The following is a 25,379-nucleotide window of genomic DNA, read 5'->3' as shown; positions in this document are numbered from 1 at the left end:
TTTTCTCCTAGAAGATAATTTTTCATCTTTGATTTTAAATAACTTTCCAGCATTTTTCAACTAAAAAAGCACCAAAAAGTTGGTGTAAAAGAAAAAAAAAATTTTTGTGAATTTTCTTGCCTTCTGGGGGATTAAAGGGCATTTTATTGACTATTTTAAAAATATCACCTAGGAGAAAACTCAGATGAAAAAGTGAATTGCATATGGACCCATGTCTTTCCTCTAACAGGGTTTTATCTAATCTCAATAATTTGTTCTGCAGGGTTTTTAAGACAAGATTTATACTTAATATAACAGGGGCATGATCTGAAAAAGTAATGTGCCCAATTGTGGCATCTATAATAGAGGTAATGAATCTTTCTGGAATAAGAAAATAGTCTAGTCTGGAGTTATTTTGATGTTTATGGGGGAAAAAAAGTGTAATCTCTTTCTTCAAGGTTTTTAATCCTCCAAGTATCTACGAGCTTAAAATTTGAAAGTTCATTATTAAATTTTATAATAATATCGCGTTTACGAATGTGCAAAAAGCCTTGTGACGTTTCCTGTGTTGGGTCAATCGTGAGGTATATTTACTGGTACTTTTGTCAACATGTGCAATAATCTTTGGAACTTTCAACCTCATCTACACAGGTAGATGAGGCTGAGGTCCGGCGGCTCGATTAGCCGCCAGATCGCCTCTTCCGCGTGCCCGCCGCGTCCCCGCTCGCCGCATTAGATTCCCCGCTCGTGCCCACTCGTCCCCGCCGGCGCTGCTTATCTTCCGCTCGATTCCCTGCCATTGTCCCCTCGCGGGGAGCGAGCAGGGAATCGGCGGTGCGGAGATCCGTCCTGTCGGATCTTATCAATCGAGCCGCATCAGCGGCTCGATTGATAAGGAGCATCAGAGGTGAATTCCCCCTCCCCAAGTTATGCAACTTGAAAGTAGACCACTTAAATCCTGCCAAGGTGGAATTCAATTGGTCAGTTTTCAAACTGTACACATTTGCATAGTCCTGCATCAACTTGGAATTATTTGCATTACATTGACCATCCCTACATTTGAGTTTACTGTTAATTTGAAAATTTTTACCTGAATGGAAAGAATATGAACACTGTTCATGCCAATTTTATAATGAAATAAGAATTTCCATATAAAGGGAACCTGACAGTCCTGCTAACCCCTTTGGCTGCAGTAGCGTCTACAGTGCACCCCTGAAACAAGCATGCAGCTAGTCCAATCAGAAACATATGATCTGCAGGCTTGCTCAGGGTCAATGGCTAAAAGTATTAGAGAGAGGATCAGCAGAACTGCCAGGCAACTGGTATTTTTTAAAGGAATATCCTCCATATCCCTCTCACTTTAAGATCCCTGTAATCCTTATTTGATTCTTATAAAGTGCAATATAAAATAGGTCTGGAGTCACCCTTTAAGCAGTGTTTACTGGAATGGTTGCTAGAAGGAAAACAATAAATGCATCCTATATGTATTTAGAGAGTTCAGCCTGTCGATTCCCCCTCATCTGTGTCTAATCACAACTGTAATTAGATCTCACAGCTGTGTCAGCTCAGGAATCTCAGCAGCATTGTCAAAGCAGCTAATATGCAAACACAACTATTTCTGCTTCCATGAAAGTAGGAAGTAGACACACTGCAGATTTATTGCAGGAATTCTGTCAGTTGTATCAAAGAAATGTTTTTCTTTAAAGGTTATTATGCTGTTGCTTATCTTTTAGAGGAGGCTATGAGATCAGGCCCATTTTAACAAGCTGTAGATCTGTATACATTGTTATCCACCAACATACGCCATCATGGAGAGGGAGTGCTGAACCGATCCATTATGGCTTGTGCACGTAAGATGAGATTTGTGGAGAGAATGGACAGCTGCATACTCTGTAGTATCTGCCAAGTGTGACACGTGAAGGACACCGCGGCTAGGCAAACAGTTACAGCCATGAGCAAACACAAGTTCCTGCTGCTTTTCCCAAACACTATCGGGTCTTGCCAAACTCACAGCAAACACTCGGATCTTGTAGCCACTCTTTCAAAAACATCAATTTTAGATTTTCAGATATTTAAGAAAACTTTAGTTAAGAGTAAAAGATACATGGTGCCATTTGTCACAGTTTTCAGAGTTGTTACCTCAGCTTCTCCTCAGTGAGGCCTGGTGCACACCAGAGGAGTTTTTGAAACCTCCTGCTAATGTTATCCTATGTGTCTATGCACACTGGAGAGATGAGGTTTTGTAAAAAAAAACAATAAAAAAAAAACATAGCATTACATTGGGAAGAGCTTTTGAAACCTCTAGCGTTCGGGGAGCTTTTCTGCTGTGTCTCAGCCGTCAGTCAGCTTACCCTCACCAATCCCCTCAGCAAGAAGGCTCTTCCTATTCCTAAAACCTAGCCCTAGAACCTGCCACCAACACTAACCATTCCCTGGTGTCCAACACAAACCTTCCCGACTACTGTCAACTGCTTCCTGCCACCTAAACTTAAAGGAATACTGTAGGGGGGTCGGGGGAAAATGAGTTGAACTTACCTGGGGCTTCTAATGGTCCCCCACAGACATCCTGTGCCCGCGCAGCCACTCACTGATGCTCCGGCCCCGCCTCCGGTTCACTTCTGGAATTTCAGACTTTAAAGTTTGAAAACCACTGCGCCTGCGTTGCCGTGTCCTCGATCCCGCTGATGTCACCAGGAGCGTACTGCCCAGACACAGACCATACTGGGCCTGCGCAGTACGCTTCTGGTGACATCAGTGGGAGGGAGGACATGGCAACGCAGGTGCAGTGGTTTTCAGTAGTGATGCTCATCTAGATTCCGGATATCCGAGTAACCCGGATATCCGAGCATTTTTTACGCTATCCGGGTCAGACTTCGGATCCCGGATAGCTATAGATATCCGGATAGCTATCTGCGGATAGTTTGACGCATGACCCGGATATCTGCGGATATCCGGATCCGAAATACTGTAACTAAGGTGATGACGTCCTGGAGCCAATCAGAGGGCTCCCAGCAGAAGCCCTAGCAACCAATCACAGAGGGGAACCCTGGCCAGCCCCACCTGACCTCATTGAGCCAATGAGAGGCCTCCTAGCCTAAGCCCTGGCACCCAATCACAGAAAGGAACACTGGCCAGCCCACCTTGTATAATAAGGAGGGCTGCCATGATGAGACAGATCGTTATGGCTTGCTGAATGCTTCCTGAGAGACATGCTGCAGTGCTGGTGGCCTAGCAAGGGCTGCCTGTACACAGTTATAAACCTAAAGCTGTTCATTGATTAACCCCCTCACTACTCTATAGTAATCGTTAATTAGCTTGACTGATGTCTCATAGTGTGACAGTTAGAGTGTGTGCTGCACAGCTGCAGTGCTGCTGCTGGGCCAAGGGCTGTACACAGTGATAAGCTCAGTGATTAACCCCTTCACTATCACTCCACTATTGTTAATTCATTAAAGGGGAACTGAAGAGAGAGGTATATGGAGGCTGTCATGTTTATTTCCTTTTAATCAATACCAGTTGCCTGGCAGCCCTGCTGGTCTATTTCTCTGCAGTAGTATCTGATTAAAACCAGAAACAAGCATGCAGCTAGTCTTGTCAGATCAGACTTATAAGTCTGAACCACTGAAACACCTGATCTGCTGCATGCTTGTTCAGGGGCTATGGCTAATAGTATTAGAGGCAGAGGATCAGCAGGGCTGCCAGGCAACTGGTATTGTCTAAAAGGAAATAAACATGACAGCCTCCATATACCTCTCTCTTCAGTTCCCCTTTAATGTATTAGTGTGCACTAGTTAGTGTTTTCTCCTCTGCTGTCTGTCACTCTGCACTTGTCACGTGACACTTGGCAAGTGCCACGTACCACGTCCGTCATGCTCCTGGCTGGCACACGTTACACCTGCTGCTGCTGCATTGCCCTGCTCCTGCTGCCTGTGCAGCTCCCACCGCCAGGACAGGGTGCCACAGGCCACTGATACCACCTATATTTAACCCAAAACAAAATTGCAGCATCAATTTTTGGAGGTGTCTTGACTGAAAACTGTCATGTCCCAGTTGTGCGGTTGGACTTTGGACACAGTGGGCTGCACGACCGCTGTCTGGAATCTAGGCCTAATGTTAATTGACAGTCATTTTTTTTTTTGGGGGGGGGGGGGGATTCGAAGTCCCCACATCATCAATTAGTGTTTCCCTTTGCAAAATAATGATGATACATGCCTCATTTACCCTCAAAACCCCTTTTAAAGCTATTTAAAGGGCACTTCCGGTTTTTCTATCCAGATATCCGAATAGGCCAGATATCCGCGGATAATGCGACCGGATATCCGCGTTCACGCGGATATCTAAAAGGCCGGATTCGGATATCCGAGCCGGATCCGGATATCTAGGTATCCGGATTGGGGTCAATTCGGATTTTAAAAAGTACTATCCGAGCATCACTAGTTTTCAGACTTTAAAGTCTGAAATTCCAGAAGTGAACCGGAGGCGGGGCCGGAGCATCGGTGAGTGGCTGCGTGGACACAGGATGTCTGCGGGGGACCATTAGAAGCCCCAGATAAGTTAACTCATTTTCCCCCGACCCCCCTACAGTGTCCCTTTAACCTGTGCCACATGTTGCTACTTTCTGTCAATTAACCCAAAACTTCACCTCCTCAACCCCTTCCTGACACCTAACCCTAAATTCCACCCCCACATTAAACCCTTCCTCCCACCTAACTCTAACCTCTACTACCAACATCAACTTCTTCCTGACACTTAGGGCCCATTTACACTTAATCAGTTGGTGTGCGTTAGTATGCGTTTTTTCCATAGCAGTGCATTGTGAAAAAGATTTCAGCTAAAAAACGCGTTTAGTAGGAAAGGTGCCATAGGAAATCATGGGCATTACTTTCAAAATCAGTTTTCTTTCAGGTATAATTGAGAGCAACTGATTAAGTGTAAAACGGGGCCTTAATCCTAACCTCTACTACCAACATCAACTCCTTCCTGACACCTAATCCTAACCTCCACCCCCACATCAACCCCTTCCTGACACATAACCTTAATTTACATGGACACCTAATCCCGACAAACCCCCCCCCCCCCCCAACTCCTTCTTGACGCCTAACCCTGAACTCTACCCCCAATGTCAAACCCTTCCAGACACCTAACCCTAGCATCTACTCCCAACATCAACACCTTCCTGACTCCTAATCCTAGCCTCTATCCTCAACATCAACCCCTTCCTGACACATAACCTTAATTTATATTGACACCTAATCCCGACAAACCCCTCCCCCCCCCCCCAACTCCTTCTTGACGCCTAACCCTGAACTCTACCCCCAATGTCAAACCCTTCCAGACACCTAACCCTAGCATCTACTCCCAACATCAACACCTTCCTGACTCCTAATCCTAGCCTCTATCCTCAACATCAACCCCTTCCTGATGCCTAATCCTAGCCTCCAACCCTGCATGACCCTCTTACTGACACCAAATTCTAACTTCCACCCCTCTGTGTCTGACAACAGACTTAAAAACCACGTCACCTCTTCCTAACACCTGACCTCTATTCCCAACATTAACTCCTTCCTGACACCTAACCATAACCTCTACTCCCAACATCAACTACTTCCTGACACCTGACCACAACCTCCACCCCCAACACCAATTCCTTCCGGACACCTAACCAAAACCACCACCCCTAACATCAACCTCTTCTGGAAACCCTAACATCTACTCCCATTGTCAACCCCTGCCTGTCACCTAATCCTAACCTCCACTCCTAGCATCAACTACTACCTGACACCAACTTCCACCCCTAACTTTAACCCCTGCCTGACACCTAACTTCCACATCCACGCTTGACGGACACCTAGTACTAACTTCTACCAGCAGATTAACCCCTGCCTGACAAACAACCCTAACCTCCACCCTCAAAGTCAACCCTCTCCTGACACCTGATCTTTACTCTCCCCTACGTCACCACTTCCTGACACCCAACAACAACAACCTCCACCCCCAATATCAACTCCTTCCTGATACCTAACCCAAACCTTCACTCCCAAAACCACATCAGCGCAGCAACAGCTGGAAGAAATCCTGTCAGGTAGAAGACACCAAGTGGACAGGGTAATCCTTGCACCTTCAGTAGCTCTGCTAAGTCTAAGAGATACAAAGCACAGTAATGTATTGTGCTGTGACATGAACAGCTGTAGGAGTAGCCGAACATCAAAACTTTCACTATAAAGATACTTCAAGGCAGTTTGGTGAAGGATTTGATTCTGAAGCCCAGCCATACCTGCTTCTGCCCCTCTGCCACGCCCCTCCCAGCTCAGCCACACCCCCAGTGACATCATTGCCTGTGCACCAACACGATGAAACATCTGTGTTGCCCTTCATGCTCATCTTCTCAGTGACAGCCTTCTTACCTTATCCATGTTAATCAATGGAAACAGCTCTTGCACTTTGTCTGGCTCGATCAGATACTGTGGATTTGGATGCCAGCGAGCCCGGGTCATCTGGTATTTAAACTCATCCACTCGTGTTGGTGTGGAGGCTATTCTGATGCTTCCTGGCTGGTGAAAGCCGACAGCCTGCACAACATAAAACAGCACAATGATGATTATTCCACTATGGATCCTTCTCAGCATTAGACATGGGCAACAGCTAACGAAAAACACAGTGATTAATACATATGGCTGGATGATCACAGCTTTATAAACAGGGCCAATGAACATTACTCATCTGCTTAAAGAGACACTGAAGCGAAAAAAAATGATGATATTATGATTTGTATGTGTAGCACAGCTAAGAAATAAAACATTAAGATCAGATACATCAGTGTAATGGTTTCCAGTACAGGAAGAGTTGAGAAACTCCAGTTGTTATCTCTAGGCAAATAAGCCATTAAGCTCTCCGACTAAGTTAGTCGTTAGTCGTGGAGAGGGCTGTTATCTGACTTTTATTATCTCAACTGTTCCTGGACTATTTACTTTTCCTCTGCTAGAGGAGAGGTCATTACTTCACAGACTGCTCTGAAAGACTCATTTTAAATGCTGAGTGTTGTGTAATCTGCACATATTATAGAATGATGCAATGTTAGAAAAAACACTATATACCTGAAAATAAAAGTATGAGAATATTTTCTTTGCTGCTAATCTTCTAGTAATTATTCATAGTACACAACCAATTCACTATATCATATTTTTTTTTTCGCTTCAGTGTCTCTTTAAGGATCCATCTGAAAATGGCGCCTGCGAATAATGGCGCACGGTGTTGCCGCTAATCCGTTTGTCGCTTATCGCTATTTAACATTAAAGCCTTATCGTTATTTTGAGTTAACACACAGAACCCTCTCTGTACCTATCCCTAACCCTAAGACCCCCCCCCCTGGTGGTGCCTAACTCTAACCACCCCCCTGGTGGTGCCTAACCCTAACCACCCCCCTGGTGGTGCCTAACCCTAATCACCCCCCTGGTGGTGCCTAACCCTAACCACCCCCCTGGTGGTGCCTAACCCTAACCACCCCCCTGGTGGTGCCTAACCCTAACCACCCCCCTGGTGGTGCCTAACCCTAACCACCCCTCTGGTGGTGCCTAACCCTAACCACCCCCCTGGTGGTGCCTAACCCTAACCACCCCCCTGGTGGTGCCGCACCCTAACTACCCCCCTGGTGGTGCCTAACCCTAACCACCGCCCTGGTGGTGCCTAACCCTAACCACCCCCCTGGTGGTGCCTAACCCTAACCACCCCCCTGGTGGTGCCTAACCCTAACCACCCCCCTGGTGGTGCCTAACCCTAACCACCCCCCTGGTGGTGCCTAACCCTAACCACCCCCCTGGTGGTGCCTAACCCTAACCACCCCCCTGGTGGTGCCTAACTCTAACCAACCCAGTGGTGGTGCCTAACTCTAACCAACCCAGTGGTGGTGCCTAATCCTAACCACCCCCCTGGTGGTGCCTAACCCTAACCACCCCTCTGGTGGTGCCTAACCTTTTGCAGTTAAATAACATCCGCAGTTTGGCTTATGTAGGGCGCCATTGATAAATAACGTTACTGTGCGCAATAACGTCTGCTGTTTGGCATATGAACGGCACTATTGATAAATAACGTTACTGTGCGCCGTTTTTCTTTTTTCCGTGCGCCATTATTATGCAGTACTAACGATAAATAGCGATAAGCGTATCTTTTTAACGCGGCGCCATTTTTATGCATAGGTGCTGTGCGCCATTATTCACTGATCCGCTCCTGGATGATACGGTATACAAATCAAACTAAGGTAACAGGGACATCTGAAAATCTCCTTTCTTAAAGCGGATCTAAACTTATAACTTCATCTCGGATGTGTTACAGCTGATACAAATCCTGTAATAAATTTGCAGTGTGTCTACTTCCTGCTTTCATGGAAGCAGATATAGGGTTAACATCCTGTGTACAAGTTAGCTTCTCTGCTGAGGCAGACAGCTGTGAGATCAAATTATAGTGGTGATTAGTCACAAATGAGGGCGAATTAGACAGACTAAAAAAACACTCCTAGGGGAAAATTAAGGAGAAAAAGTTAATTGCATATGACCCATAATATGTAAATTACTACAACTTGTGCATCAAGTCACAAACAAAGAGCATGGCATTGATCATCTCTGCTGTTCTGCCGAGGCATGGCTATAGATCAGCGATGGCTAACCTTGGCACTCCAGCTGTGGTAGAACTACACGTCCCATGAGGCATTGCAATACTCTGACAGCTCTAAGCATAACTCGGGGAGGCAGAGGCATGATGGGATTTGTAGTTTTGTCACAGCTGGAGTGCCAAGGTTAGCCATCACTGTTATAGAGAATGCAGAGGTTGCAGCTGCTCCCGTGTCCGTAGAACAAGGGGAAACCATCAAGAGGCACTCCTTCAGCCATGGCCTTAGTTCTTCATAGGTGCTGCAGTGGTAATGATCACCTCTGGATGTGGACCTTGCATAGGACAGAAGGAAAACAGAGAGAAATGCACCCTCTATGTATTCAGAGAGTTTAGCCTATCTAATTCCCCTTTATCCGTGACTAATGACAACTGTAATTCGATCTCTCAGCTGTGTCAACTGGCTGCCTTGGCAAATCAGCTAATTTGTAAACAAAGGATTTTATACCCATCTCTGCTTCCATGAAAGCAGGAAGTTGACAAACTGCAGATGTATTGCAGGATTTGCATCAGCTGTAACAAAGAAATGTTTTCTTTAAAGGTTATTATGCCATTGTGCTTTTAGACCAGAGGGAAGCTCTGAGTTCAGGTCCGCTTTAAGAAAGTTCATCCTTTGTCACTGACCAACACCAGTGAAAGGATACCTCCCAACTGGGCACACCGACAGCAATAACCATCTGAAATAAGGTGCAACCCTCCCCCATTCTATCCAAATCAAGTAGTGGCTGAAGTGCCTCTGTAGGATCCTTTAGCAGCAGAGGCTCATGGGATTGCTTATTGGCACTGCCTAATATCTAAATATGTAAAAAATGTTAACCAGGCCTCACAGGACTAATATACGGCAGCACTGTGGCTGAGGTAGGTATAGTTGCAGTCTGGCATCATGGCATGTACCTGTCCAGTCTCCTCCTCCAGGTCTTCATACAGCTTGATACTGTAGTAATGGATCTTCTTTATGTTAATTCCAGGGTGAAAATATGCAGTCAGCCCAGCCTATAAAAAATAAACACATTTAGAAGTGTCTGCACTGCAGGTCCTCATCTGATTTGTCTTCTTCCCTCTCTCTCTCTCTCTCACACCTATCAGAACTGCTAGAAGGGTAAAAAAATAAAAAAAACCTTACCGTGTGAAAAACTGCGGAGTCAATGCTTGCAATGCCAGAGCAATAATTCATTAACCCCATGCATTAAAACAATTGGTGTTTAAAGGAACCTGAGGTGAGAGACATACAGAGGCGGCCATATTTTTTTCCAGTTGCGGGTCAGTAATGTCTGACTCACACACCTGAAACAAGCATGCAGCTAATCTTGTCAGATTTTTGTCAGCAATATCTGATCTACATATGCTTGTTCAGGGTCTATGGCTTAAAGTATTAGAGGCAGATGATCACCATAAGGTTCCCTTTAAAATTCTTTTACACTCACTGGCTTCCTGGCAAAATGCCAGCGATGATGTCACACAGTCACTTCCAGCCTAGGTTCCATTGTCTTCTGATGGCGGCCTGCTATGTCTACCACAAGGCAGCTTGGCTTTCCATGGTGCCATTCTAGGCACACGTGCCAGTCAACCTCTGCCTTTGGGAGGGGCAGGACTGGCTTGCCACTCAAACTCTCTTCTGTTATCCCCTGTGGGAAGAAGGCGTGGCCAGGGCAAAAATCTGGACAGCCAGTCTGGTGTAGGGAGTAGGAGCATAGTCTGCTTGAAGGAGCATGGCCTCATTCCTGAGCCTAAGGACCCCACCCCTTAGTAAGGTATGTGGGCCAGATGCCCTTATTTTGAGGTAAAGAAGGGGAAGGGTGGGGGGGGAAAGTGGAGTGATCCAGAAAATGCCTTTATTAAAAAATAATTCGAGGGTAAGTTTGACCTCCATTTCTTGTAGCCATCCAAGTGCTGGGTAGGTCAGATATAGGGCTTGATTCACAAAAGAGTGCTAACGCTTAGCACGGCCGTTGTTGCGTGAATTTTCGCATTGCGGCGCTTGCGAATTTTCATGCGAAATGATAACGTTTTCGCACGCAAATGCGAATTTTCACGCAAAACGATATCGATTTCACGGAAAAATTCGGGTATGCGTGCAAAATCGTTATCATTTCGCGCGACAATTTGTGATTGCGCGAAAACGGCCGTGCTAACAGTTAGCACTCTTTTGTGAATCAAGCCCATAGTGTTAATTTAAGATTTTGCACACACTGACTTACTGCATGCCACGTGGACCCAGCAGTGAGCTCTGACTTCTCCAGGAGCACCACATCTTTCATGCCCGCCTTCGCCAGGTGATATGCCAAGCTCACCCCCACACATCCACCTCCAATGATGACCGTCTCCGCCGTGTCCTTCCATCGCTTGCCCAAACTGGAAGACTGGTTTTCCACCCTGCTAGGATAAACAATAACAGAGCACTTCAGCGGGGTGAAAGTCCAGCAGACAGCTTATGTGTTCAGACAAGGTCCATCCATAAGTCAAAACGTCTAGCTAAGTCTGTCAGTTCCAACGTACACTGTGCGGGATGTAAACATGACCCATGGATTACTTATTATCCAACAAGAAAGGCCACTATGGAGGACTATTTACCAATTGCTGATTAGAGTCCAGCAGTAGATGGTGTACTTGGTAAACATGTGTTGATTATAGGAAAACCACAGTCTCTGTAGTTCTCTCCACTGAAAGTTGCTATTGATTTTCTAACAGCTGTGCAGGTTTCCAGTGGGAGCACCACCTATGAATGATGCTTCGTTGAGGTTGCGTTACTGCAATGCTGGCAAATAGTCACACTGTGCACTTGATGTGCAATGTGACTATACAGTGAAGCATACAGTGCCTCACCACCACTGTAAATGCAGCATTAGCCAGTTAACACACTGCATGTTGTGGTACGCCATCAGAACCAGCCCCACAGCACTAGGAATACCATTGCATTGCGATTTGATGATATTGTCTGTTGTGACGCAACACAATGGACACAATGGGTCATATGCAATTCCCTTCTTCGCCTGAGTTTTTTTTCTTAGTTGATATTTTCACAACTTGTCATAAAATTCCTTATAAGTCACCAGAAAGCAAGAAAATACTCAAAATTATTTTGATATTTACTTTTTGGTACTTTTTTAGTTGAAAAGTACAGGTAGACCCCGACTTACGAACGCCCGACTTACAAATGACCTGCCAATACGAACAGCATGGATTTTGTGTTCCCATGGGAACAAGTCAATTTTTTTTTATTGGACTTGTAGTTTTTTAAAAAAAATCGATTTTAAAAAATTCAAAGAAAAATGGCTTTTAAACTTGTATAAGCTGACACAGAGGGCAGAGGTGACACAGAGGGGGACCTGGAGGCACAGAGGAGGTACAGGGGACAGAGATGGCGCAATGTTCCGACTTAAGAACAGATTCAGGTTAAGAACGAACCTATAGTCCCTATCTCGTTTGTTAACCAGAAAGGTATTTTAAATAGATGATGAAAAATTATCTATTAGGCCTAGTGCACACCGAGCGGATTTGGATGCGATCCGCCGGCCGCATCTGCCTGTTAATACGCTGGGGTAATGTATTTCAATGGACTGGTGCACACCAGAGCGATAGGCGTTTTGCAGAAACGCATACTCCCGGGCTGCTGCAGATTTTGGATTTCGGAGGCGTTTCTGCCTCCAATGTTAAGTATAGGAAAAACGCAAAACGCTTGATAAAACGCCAGATCAGAGTGGTTTCCCAGGCGTTTTTGTTACAGTAGCTGTTCAGTAACGGCTTTACTGTAACAATCTCTGAAATCTGCTACACAAAAAAAAACGCTACACAAAACCGCAAAGCGCTAGCAAAACGCTTCATAATAAGAAAAAAAAGGCTTCAAAAACCGCTAGCGTTTTGCAGATCTGCTAGCGGTTTTTGGTGTGCACTAGGCCTTAGTGAAAACTTAGGTGAAAAATGAATTGCATATGGGCCCTAGTGTGAAAGGGTCCTTACACAACACAAAGAAGTATGAAATAGTTGGAGATATACTGTATTTTTTGTTGTCAAAACCAAATCATAATTATATATTTGCTATTCATCCTGTATATACAGTAGATGTTCCTTTTCCTAGACATGATATGTAACACTCGGGGGGCGGGGGGGGGGGGGGGGGATACATACCAACCTAAAATAACTATACTGTACTTTTCTAACTTCCAAATAAACGTATTGATGGTTCAAGAAGGGTTGCGCAGGTGTGTTACTCAGATGAGAAGAACCAATCAGATCTTTAACTCTACTGTTTCACACCCCTAAAGGTTCCCATACATTACGCAATTTTTGGTATCAACATCCGGCCAGTTTGTTCACAATGATTGAATCTTGCAGATATGGATGCCACAACAAGGCCACCTGATCGTTTTGATGGATTTCCAGCCGTGAATTGGTCAAAAGGAAAGATTGGGCATGTTGTAAAATCTCGATCGCAAGGGCTTGATCGGGTGTGCTGTGGTAATGGCACTTGATTTGCCAACAACCAATAGAACCCCAGCCAGTGGTTCTCCCCAAGTGTATGTGACCCCCTCGCCCATAGCCTTTCTGAGTATTTCATGCACACTTGTCACTACTCCTTGCCTCCTCTCGTGTCCATCGTTTTTTTTGAATTGTCACTGCGAGCATCTGTACCATGTGACACCGCCATGTGTACTGACATCAATATATGTGGCAGTGTCACGTGGTACAAGCATTAGGGATGATCAATGGTATGCAGATGTTTCTGTGTTTATGTATGTAACTTAGTATGCAAATATATGCAGCTTGAAAATGGACCAATCAAGTCACACCCAGCTTTAAATTGATTGTTCCAATTTCAAGCTGCATATATTTGCATAAAAATTTACATACATTTGCATAAACTCTGAAATATTTGCATCTCAATGACCATTCCTAAGAGGCGCTTGTGGTAGCAATTCAAAAGGATGCTGGACACAGGAGGCGGGGCAAGAAGATGCACCAGGGCGATAAGCTGGGTGGGTGGTGGGAATGGAACGACACTTAGGGCTGGTGCACACCAAGAGCAGTTCTGAGCGTTTTGGGGATAGAAAACCGCTTGGCTAATGCTAGTCAATGGGCTAGTGCACACCAGAGCTGATCGTTTTTCCCCCAAACGCAAACTCGGGTCCTGCAGCATTTTTGAGATTTCTGAGGCGATTCTGCCTCCATGTTAAGTATAGGAAAGTGGAAAACCACTCTGCAAAACGCTAGATCAGAGAGGTTTTCCAAGTGTTTTTGTTACAGAAGCTGTTCAGTTACAGCTTTACTGTAACAAAATGCTACAAAAAAATGCTAGGCATATTTAGAAAATCTCTTTAAACATGCTTAGAATCACTCTGAAAAACCTCTTCAAAAACCGCTAGGCTAGCACCAGCGGTTTTTGGTGTGCACCAGCCCTTACACTTAGGCTACTTACACACCAGGACGTTGCGTTTAGGGGACGTTATAGGGCGCATAACGTGCCCCTAAGCAACGCCTGGTGGTGTTGGAGCAGGACGCTACCAAGAGCCGCGTTACAAGCAGCTCTTGGTGCGCCTGCTCTGTCGGAGGCGCTGCGGAGACCACGTGAGCGGAGCTCTCCGCATCACGTGGTTTCGCCAGCCAATCAGCGGCCGCTCCAAAGAGTAAACACTGCAAGTGCAGTGAATGCCAAGTAGCCATGTGCCTGGCTACGTAGCGGCCTCTCCCCGCCCCTAATATAAAAAAATGCACCCATACTGAGCATGTGCAAACAGTCTAACGCGGCTTAGCCGCGTATAAAGTACTGCATGCAGTAGGTTGTCGTTACTGTGTAACACAACGTGGGCACTATGAACAGCCCATTGATTTTTCATTGATGTGCGGTGGGGATGCGTTACAGGCTGCTCTAACGTGCGCCTGTAACGTCCCACTGTGAAAGCAGCCTTAAGGCACTTAAGACAATCTCCAGGGTATTAGTGGTGAAATGGGGAGTTTAAAGTGATCCAGAGATGACAGATTCACAGTTTTTTTTTTACCTGCCCGGGGCTTCCTCCAGCCCCATAAGCATGGATGCATCCCTCGCCGTCCTCCCGCGGGCCTTTGTTTAGCAGTAATCATCCCTGGTATTTGGCTTAGTCAAATCCAGTCAGCCGGGGTCCTCTATGCATGTGTGGACCTCCTGTGCATGCGCAGAAGATCCCAGCTGACGTCACTGAGCCAGATACCCGGGCTAATTGTCGGTAAATGGAGGACAGCGGGAGGTTGGCAAGAGACGCATCCATGCTTATGGGACTGGAGGAAGCCCCGGGTAAGTAAAAAACCTGTGTACTGCACCATTTCTGGTACACTTTAAGGGGGATGGGAGGGTCTTTTGGATTATTCAGAGGATTACCTTTACTAAGTATCTAAATTTTTAATTTTTAAAAAAGTCACAGGTATACTTTAAGTAGCTGGTAACTGAGTGATTTCTTAACCAACGGCGAGTTAATAAATTGGCGGCCTCTGAATCTAGTTAACATGCAACATTGTCCAGTTCCGTTCCTGCTGCTGTTGAACTGGGATTTGTTTCTTTGCAAAAATTTTGTAGATTTTACAGCATCACCAAATAGTTCAATGAGACTGAGGCCTGGGATCCACTGACAGTACTTTATAACAGATCGCAAATAGTTGGCGATTTCCGAAATCATGCAATTTTACCACTATTCTCAATCTCAGACCAATCACTATTTGGCTCTGCGTCCCTTCAATCGATTGCTCTGGGATCGCTCCAAAAATGCAGCAGCCTGATCGCTGAGCGTAAGCAATGCTGTGGATCCACCCTCACAGGGTTCCACTGCCTAAGCGTTTTGTGATCAATACTAAAGCGCTGCTAGTGGATGCCACTCATGCCAGGCCTGAGGCCCGTGTCCCGCTGAACTGGGCACTTGTTAGGAAGTTCAGCAGAAACGGCACAAGCATTCAGGCGCTCTGACTGAAGTATGACTGGATTAGCCACATGCTTGTTTCTGGTGTGATTCAGATGCTACTGATGCCAAAGAAATCAGCAGGACAGCTAGGCAACTGGCATTGTTTGAAAGGAAAGAAATATGGCAGCCACCAAACGCCTCACAGATTCATGTGTCCCTTAAAGTGAACCTCCAGACTAAAAATCTACTCAGCAGCACTGAAAAGGCTTGGTGTTTCTTTAAAGGGGAACTGAAGTAAGAGGTATACGGAGGCTGCCATATTTATTTACTTTAAATCAATACCAGTTGCCTGGCAGCCCTGCTGGTCTATTTCTCTGCAGTAGTATCTGAATAACACCAGAAACAAGCATGCAGCTAGTCTTATCAGATCTGACTTTAGCTACTTTGGCCTCCTGGACGTACTAGCTACGCCCAGGAGGCCATGTGCGCTGCCGCGCACCTCCGCGGCCGGTCCCGCGCGTGCACGCACACTCCCGGCCCGCGGTTTGCTAGCCAGGCAATCAGTGAATCGGGCTATGGTGCCCGATCACTGATTGCTCTACCCCCGAGAAAAACCGTCAGCTTCGCACGGAAGCTGAGGTTTTTCTGTTCCTATTTCCCCCGACGTCACTCTAAGCGTCAGTGTTATACTTAGAGTGACGTCATTGTAAACAAACTCATGGCTGCCATCTTGTGGCCAAAAAGCTAACTGCATGAAAATGCAAAAAAAAAAAATTAATAGACCAATATGTACAAAAAAATTTGATTTGCATCCCACCCTCCCAAAAATACTCACATCAAATGTTTAATAATAATAATAAAAAAACATTACAATTAAAAAAAAAAAACCCACAAATATTTACCTAAGGGTCTAAACTTTTTAAATATCTATGTAAACATGAAATATTTCTATTTTTTTTTTAATTATAAGCTTGTAAATAGCGATGGATGCAAAACGGAAAAAATGCACTTTTATTTCCAAGTAAAATATTGTCGCCATACATTGTGATAGGGACAGAATTTAAAAGGTGTAATAACCGGGAGAAATGGGCACATACAATACGAGAGTTTTAATTGTGGAGGCATGTATTATTTTAAAACTATAATGGCTGAAAACTGAGAAATAATGCATTTTTAAGTTTTTGCCTTATTCTTCCTGTTAAAATGCATTTACAGTAAAGTGGCTCTTAGCAAAAAGTACCCCCCAAAGAAAGCCTAATTGGTGGCGGAAAAAACGAGACATAGATCAGTTCATTGTGATAAGTAGTGATAAAGTTATAGGCTAATGAATGGGAGGTGAACATTGCTCGGATGCATAAAGTGAAAACGACTGAAGGCTGAAGTGGTTAAAGTCTGAAACACCTTATCTGCTGCATGCTTGTTCAGGGGCTATGGCTAATAGTATTAGAAGCAGAGGATCAGCAGGGCTGCCAGGCAACTGGTATTGCTTAAAAGGAAATAAACATGGCAGCCTCCATATACCTCTCTCTTCAGTTCCCCTTTAAAGGATACCACAACTGAAATGTGACATAATGAGATAGACATGTGTATGTACAGTGCCTAGCACACAGATAACTATGCTGTGTTCCTTTTTTTCTTTCTCTGCCTGAAAGAGTTAAATATCAGGTATGTAAGTGGCTGACTCAGTCCTGACTCAGACAGGAAGTGACTACAGTGTGACCCTCACTGATAAGAAATTCCAACTATAAAACACTTTCCTAGCAGAAAATGGCTTCTGAGAGCAAGAAAGAGGTAAAAAAGGGGAATTTCTTATCAGTGAGGGTCACACTGTAGTCACTTCCTGTCTGAGTCAGGACTGAGTCAGCCACTTACATACCTGATATTTAACTCTTTCAGGCAGAGAAAGAAAAAAAGGAACACTGCATAGTTATCTGTGTGCTAGGCACTGTACATACACATGTCTATCTCATTATGTCACATTTCAGTTGTGGTATCCTTTAACAGTTTCACAGCATCAGAACTTTGTTTTTCTTACCCAAGCCTCATTTTTAGCTGCACAGAAGAAAACTGCCCGGCAGGCTCGGACAGAGCCGCCGAACCACCGACGGTCCCATCGGTGGGCCCCGACTGCCCCTCCTGCTGGGGGCCCCTAGAAGGGGTGCGCTGGAGGGGAGAGCCGCGGGGAGGGCAGCCCGACTGGTTTTTTGTTTTTTTTCCCCCTTAAAAAAAACTCTTTTCCCCGGGGGGGGGGCCCCCTCCTATCCTCCCCCTCCCTCACCTCGGAGGGCCCCCTCCTGTTACGAGCGGCGGGAGAGCGGCGGGTACAGCAAACTTCCGGAGAGGTAAGGCAGAAGATAGAGGTCCAGCTGCCTCTCGGGCTACGCTGTCTCCTCTATGCCGCTCGCACTGCTTCCTGGTTTAGTGCGAGCGGCATAGAGGAGACAGCGACTGGGAGGCAGCTGGACCTCTATCTTCTGCTTTACCTCCCCGGAAGTTTGCTGTACCCGCCGCTCGTAACAGGAGGGGGGCCCTCCGAGGTGAGGGAGGGGGAGGATAGGAGGGGGAGGATAGGAGGGGGCCCCCCGGGGAAAAGAGTTTTTTTTAAGGGAAAAAAAAAAAAAAACAGTCGGGCTGCCCTCCCCGGGGCTTCTAATAGGAGGGGGGACACCCAGGTGAGGGGGAGCATAAGAGTCGGGGCCCCCACTGGCTACCCACCCGGCTACCTAACTGCCCACCCGGCTATCTAACTGCCTACATTCCCACCCGACTACCCTTCTGCCTACCCTCCCACCCGGCTACCTAACTGCCCTCCCGGCTACCTAACTGCCTACCCTCCCACCCGGCTACCTAACTGCCCACCCGGGCCGGCTACCTAACTGCCTACCCTCCCACCCGGCTACCCTTCTGCCTACCCTCCCACCCGGCTACCTAACTGCCCACCCGGCTACCTAACTACCTACCCTCCCACCCGGCTACCTATCTACCCACCCGGCTACCTAACTGGCTGCCCACCCGGCTACCTATCTACCCACCCAGCTTCCTATCTGCCTACCCTCCCACCCGGCTACCTAACTGCCCACCCGGCTACCTAACTGCCTACCCTCCCACCCGGCTACCCTTCTGCCTACCCTCCCACCCGGCTACCTAACTGCCCACCCGGCTACCTATCTACCCACCCAGCTACCTATCTGCCTACCCTCCCACCCGGCTACCTATCTGCCCACCCAGCTACCTATCTACCCACCCAGCTACCTATCTGCCTACCCTCCCACCTGGCTACCTAACTGCCCACCCGGCTACCTAACTGCCCATCCAGCTACCTATCTGCCTACCCTCCCACCCGGCTACCTAACTGCCCACCCGGCTACCTAACTGCCTACCCTCCCACCCGGCTACCCTTCTGCCTACCCTCCCACCCGGCTACCTAACTGCCCACCCGGCTACCTAACTGCCTACCCTCCCACCCGGCTACCTATCTGCCCACCTGGCTACCTATCTGCCCACCTGGATACCTATCTACCCACCCAGCTACCTATCTGCCCACCCGGCTACCTATCTGCCTACCCTCCCACCCGGCTACCTATCTGCCCACCCGGCTACCTATCTGCCCACCCGGCTACCTATCTGCCCACCCAGCTACCTATCTGCCTACCCTCCCACCCGGCTACCTAACTGCCCACCCAGCTACCTATCTGCCCACCTGGCTACCTAACTGCCTACCCTCCCACCCGGCTACCTAACTGCCCACCCAGCTACCTATCTGCCTACCCTCCCACCTGGCTACATAACTGCCTACCCGGCTACCTATCTGCCTACCATGCCATGGGCGTCCCTACATAGGGCAAAATGGGGCATGCGCACTCCCCTGGCTAGCTGCTGCCCCCCCCTAGCTACCCGGACGTGGCTGGCCCGCCCGCCCTGGGGTGGCAGCGAAGAGAGAAAAGAAGCGGCAGGCACAGCGGCGCTGCCTGCCGCATCACTTAATTCTGAAGGGGGGAGCGAGAGAGGGGGAGCCCCAAGGTGAGGGAAGGGGGAAACGTCCTCCCTTCCCCACCGCTTCTCTTCTCTCTCCGCTGCCACTGAGGACACCTATAGATCTGGCTATTTAAACTGGGGACACCTATAGACCTGTCTATCTATACTGGGGGGCCCTGTCACTACATACACTGGGGGGGGTTCCTGTCACTGCATACACTGGGGGCTCCTGTCATACCTAAACTGGGGGTACCTGTCACTAACTGAACTGGGGGGGGGGCGCCTGTCAATACCTGAACTGGGGGCACCTGTCACTACCTGAACTGGGGGGCCCTGTCACTACCTAAACTGGGGGCTCCTGTCACTACATACCCTGGGGGGCACCTGCTAATGCCTTAACTGGGGGGCACCTGTCACTACAAACACTGGGGGCTCCTGTCACTACCTAAACGGGGGGTATCTGTCACTAACTAAACTGGGGGGCTCCTGTCGCTACCTAAACTTGGGGGTCCTGTCACTACCTAAGCTGGGAGGCTCCTGGTGCTACCTAAACTAGGGTGCACCTGTCACTACCTAAACTATCCAGGCCAGCCCAGCATCACCACCAGCCCAGAATCACTGTCAAAAAGGCCACAGCATCACCACCAACAGTCAGGCCAACATTTACTTCAACCAGCCAAGTACAGCCCAGCATCACCGCCAGGCCGGCCACAGCATCACCGCCAGGCCTTTCAGCCCACACATCATCCCCAATCCAGCCAAAAACAGTATTGCCTGGCACAGCAGCCAGTAGAGGAGAATTCAGAAGCCAGGTGAGAGGTGTCTACCATATTAAGTGGGCATTCTGCCTATTTATGTGATATGCTGTTTATTTATGTGCCTCATGACTGCTGAATTTGTCTTGTTGGGGGCCTCATGGTTACTGAATTTGTCTTGTTGGGGGCCTCATGGTTACTGAATGTCTTGTTGGGGGCCTCATGATTGCTGAATTTGTCATGTTGGGGGCCTCATGATTGCTGAATTTGTCTTGTTACGGCCTCATGATTGCTGATTTTGTCTTGATGGGGGACCTCATGATTGCTGAATTTGTCTTGTTGAGGGTCACATGATTGCTAACTGCGAGACTATGGAAAAAGCTGAATCATCATCATATGAGACAATAGCTACTTTTTAGCTTTTTAAAACAGAAAATAAAACTGGGAGGTTCTAAAAAAAAAAAAAAAAAAAAAGAATACATTTTTCAGGAGTAGGATGGATGAAATTGTTTATCTTCACAGTTTATTTTCAACTTGGATTTTCCATAATGTTCATGTATGAGTTAAAACGTTTTTATTTAGTTTAAATTGCTGTTGCCACTTTGCAATAGATAAGTGACTTTTGGGTTGCAGTTTGGGCACTCTGCCTTCAAAAGGTTCGCCACCACTGTCCTAATCTAATGTCCCACCATTCATGCAAATTTGTCTCCACCCATGACTACACCCACATTCTGGTCCATGACCACACCCAATTCTTCCATGACCGCACCACTTCTTCCCCCTCCCCCTTTTTTCTATCTGCCCACCCGGCTAGCTATCTGCCCGCCCTCTCACCCTGCTAGCTATCTAACCTATACTGGGGGCAGCTACCTATCTAACCTATACTGGAGGCACCTACCAATGTAACCTATACTGGGGGCAGCTACCTATGTAACCTGTATTGGGGGCATCTACCTTGCTAGCCTTTACTGGTGGCAACTATACTGGCTACCTATATTGGAGGCACCTACCTAACTAACCTATACTGGGGGCACCTACCTATCTAACCTATGCTGAGGGAAACTATTCTGGCTACCTATATTAGCCCACTGCCTTACTGTTACAGTTACATTACAATTACCCCCCACCCATGTGATGTCATGTCCACACCCATTTTTTTTTGTCGCTGCGCGCTTTGCTTTTTTTGGGGGGGGGGGGGGGTGTTGGTAAATTATCCTCACCGGGTGTCAAACACCCTAGCTACGCCACTGGAGGGGGGCGCAGCTTGGAAGGGGGGGAATTGGGCACAATTACATGTGTATGTGAGCCTCAAAATGGGGGGGGGGGGGGGAGGGAGGAGGAGAGGGGGGTGGGCCCCAGGCTGAAACTTCCTTGGTGGGCCCTTGGTGTCCCAGTCCGACCCTGCTGCCCGGCATGATGGGATTTCTGATGTTGTTGTTCTCCTTCTGCTATTTTGGCTCAATTTTTTTTTTCATTTTGAATTTGAGATTTGAATCCTAGCGCGTGCAGCTGGGAGGGGTGATCAGCACACAGGACAGTTGGAACTGTGTCTCATGCTCCTGTCACCTCCTTTCAACCAAAAAGATGGCTGCCCCCATGAAATCACAAACATTTGCCTGTTCTTTTAAAACAGGGTGGGTAAGAGATTATATTACCTATCTATTTTAATTAACATAACTAATGTAACTTAATGACAGTATGTTTGTTTAGGCTGAAGTTTCCCTTTAAGATTGGGTACACACAATGCGTTTTTCCGCTTGATTTTCCACCCGATTTATTTTTCCACTAGATTCTCTTACGCTCATTTTTCTTATCTTTTTCCATTCACTTCTATGAGAAATCAAGCGCAGAATCGATTGGAAGGAATATCGGACATGTCGGAAATTATCTATCGAATCCATCTATCGAGAGGAAAAACTTTTCCACTGGCAGTTGAACTGTGTGCTCAGCAAGCAGTTACCAGGTGGCAGTGAGCAGTTGCCAGGCAGCAGCAAGCAGTTGTGAGTTTGAGTGGCATTTCAGTGGCATTTCACTGCCTATCAATTGCCCCCGGAAAAGAGGACTCACACTGTTCGCATTGCATAACACAAGCATTATAATGGGCTCTATTCATAAAAATTTGTGGCGAAAATACTCATGGAGGGAAAATACCGCAGCGGTATTTTAAACTTCTGGGTGGTCATTCATAAAAATGTTGGCAGCTGCGATACAAGTCTCTCCCACTGAAAGCTGGCGGTAAGCTGTCGGAAGGCATGCGGAAACACTTCAGCCGGCAGAGTCTCTCCATGCGCTGCTCTCTCTGGGAGGTCTGTCCCATTCACTTGTATGTAATCCGCAGGCTTCTCGCTACATCCGCTATATCCATCTGTATTTCCCGTCCACATGCCGCTTCCTCTAATCTTTATGAATAGACATTTTGTTACTTTTTTCTAGATAAATCTAGAAAAACACTGGAGAAGGCGGAAATTTCTCGCTCTGCTGGGGGATTGTAGATTTTCATGCAGGAACAGCTTTTATGAATGCCCACTTTGCTAAATGGACGGGAAAGTCAACTGTTTTGAGCGGAAAACTTGTGGAACAGTTTTATGAATAGAGCCCAATGGGCTCTATTCTCAAAGAGCCAAAAGTTCCGCAAAATTTTACCGCTATATTTCCGCCAGCAGTAAACCCCGCATTTTTTCCACATTCACTAATATTTTCCGCATGTTTGCCGCATGCGGAAAAAAAGATGCGGAAACAGCCATTATTCATGCGGGAATCATGCGGTAAAAAGGTCGCATGAAAAAGTGTTTAAAAAAAAAAAAAAAAGAAAGTCCACCAAGCACAGCCCTTAAGCCTCCAGACTTCATTAAAGTCAATGGGATGCGGAATATATCACCTACTACTTGTAGGTGATAAAAAAAAAAAATCGGTAATTAACGACGAAATGATGCGCCTGAACATTTTTGAGAATTGATCTTTTATTGCGGAAATACCGACTTTTTATGAATCCCGCACTTTTACCACACTTTTTCCGCATGGGGGCAAAACATGCGGAAAATTTAGAGAATGCAAAATTGACGGTATTTTGGGTGCAAACTTCCCGCATGTACTTTACCGCATGCGGGAAGTTTTTGAGAATAGAGCCCATTGTGTGTGAAATGCAATGGACACTGCGTGTTTTACGATACATGATCATTCAAATCCTGCATGCAGCAAGTTAGAATAACGCAATCTATTACAATGCAGATATGTGGACAGGCCCATAGAATTGTATGGGTGAGATACAGTATTATTCTTTAGAACAACTGACGCAGTTATAGGAGCATTTGGGGATAACCAAGGCAATCATTTATAGATTGGACATACAATTTAGCACAATCCAGCCACTTTGGGCTCTATTCTCAATGAGTTACCGCATGAGTTAAATTAGGTAGTGATAAACACAGACCAAAATATCTCCATTTTCAAATTCACAATTTTTTTTTACCTCATGCGGTAAAAGTGAGGTAAAAGTGTGGTAATTACCTCAAATTTATCTCTAATTTGAGATTCTCAATTGAAAAGTTGGTGTTAATTAAGGATGTTTTTATCACCTACAAATGGTAGGTGATAATTATCACTTCTCTGCTTTTGGCCTTTAGGATGGAGCCTTTTGAGCTTTCTTTGCTCGAGTTTATGTCAATTTTACATAGAAGGCAGAAAAGACGAGTGTGTCTAATCTCAAAGCGCACTTTCAGACCTCGTACAGTCTTTTAGATGATTTAATAGATGCCGAGGAGGAAATTATTCTCTGTTCTAAAAGATAAGCAACAGCATAATTACCTTTAAAGAAAAACATTTCTTTGTTACAGCTGATACAAATCCAGCAAACAATTTCCAGTGTATGTACTCCCTGCTTTCATGGAAGCAGACATAGGGTTAACATCCTGTGTTTACACATTAGCTGCTCTGCTGAGGCAGCCAGCTGGCACAGCTGAGAGCTAGAATTACAGTTGTGATTAGTCACAGATGAGGGGGAATTAGACAGGCCAAATTATATACATACAGGGTGCATTTCTATATGTTTTCCTTCTGTCCTGTGCAAGAGTTGAGGTCCCACTTTAAATGTGACCGGCTTTCCTGGGTCGTCTCTGTGTAATGGGTGGCAAGTATGTGGGCTGCCCTACAGTGGTCAAAAAAGCTTTATTTCTGTACATATTACTGACAGTTGTATCGCCTGTTTTATCACCTGTTTTATCACCTGTTTTATCACCTGTTTTACCGCACTTTTATCAAACATTTATCACACTTGGTACATTTTTAGTGAATACTCATTTTTTTCACTATTTTTAGTGAATTATCACTGGAGGTAATTTTTTACCCAAAAAAGAGTTACCGCACATGGTTTTGTGAATAGAGCCCATTATGTCCATTGCATCAAGGCGCAATGGACAATATAATCGCATATTATTATTATTTAGCATTTATATAGGGCCAACATCTCCTGCAGCGCTGTACAGAGAATATAGTCTTGTCACTTACTGTCCTTCAAAGGAGCTCACAATCTAATCCCTACCATAGTCACATATCTGCTGTAGTCTACATGCTCAACAGCGGTCTTTTATGCTTTCACAAATTGTTGCAGTTGAAACACCTAAAAGAAAAGTATTTTGCTATTGTTCAAAGAGCTGATAAGACTGATAAGAAGTCAATCCAACAGTTTGAACAATAGCAAAAGACTTTTTTTTAGGTGTTTCAACTTGTTTCACAACAAAAGTTGTGAAAGCATAAAAGACCGCTGTTGAGCGTGTGTATGGTGCAATTTAGGGGGAAGCCAATTAACTTATCTGTATGTTTTGGGGATGTGTGAGGAAATCGGAGTACCCGGAGGAAACCCACGCAAACACGGGGTGAACATACTAACTGCATGCAGATAGTGCCCTGGCTGGAATTAGAACCGGCGACCCAGGACTGCAAGGGAAGAGAGCATAATGCCCGCTTTATAATAGGTGTGAACTACAATGGACACTGCGTGCATTATACCATACACTTCAAAGCCTGCATAGAGCAAGTTGGAATATGCCACCGTGAACTTAAACCTTTTTAAAATTCCTTCCTTCTCCATTTGCAGCAATCCACCTCAAAAAGCAGATCGCGGCCTTTTGGCGGATCACCACAGCACTGC

At 46.1% G+C, this 25,379-nt stretch overlaps 1 protein-coding gene across 2 annotated transcripts in view; it reads right to left on the bottom strand.

Annotated features, from left to right (window-relative positions):
* The window catches only part of DMGDH (dimethylglycine dehydrogenase), a 116,852-nt gene that overhangs the window by 89,998 nt on the left and 1,475 nt on the right, over positions 1–25,379 (bottom strand). Inside the window, exons 2-4 of one of the 2 annotated variants that reach the window (XM_068250233.1) lie at positions 10,839–11,016; positions 9,535–9,633; positions 6,384–6,548 (exon numbers count right to left, since the gene is read on the bottom strand). In XM_068250233.1, the coding sequence (XP_068106334.1) occupies positions 6,384–6,548; positions 9,535–9,633; positions 10,839–11,016 (442 nt within the window). The remainder of the gene's footprint in view (positions 1–6,383; positions 6,549–9,534; positions 9,634–10,838; positions 11,017–25,379) is intronic. The other variant, XM_068250240.1, reaches the window with a different exon arrangement.

Source organism: Hyperolius riggenbachi, chromosome 1 (genome assembly GCF_040937935.1).
Source record: "Hyperolius riggenbachi isolate aHypRig1 chromosome 1, aHypRig1.pri, whole genome shotgun sequence".
NCBI classification, from domain to species: Eukaryota; Metazoa; Chordata; class Amphibia; order Anura; family Hyperoliidae; genus Hyperolius; species Hyperolius riggenbachi.
This window is presented reverse-complemented; position numbering and strand designations above follow the sequence as displayed.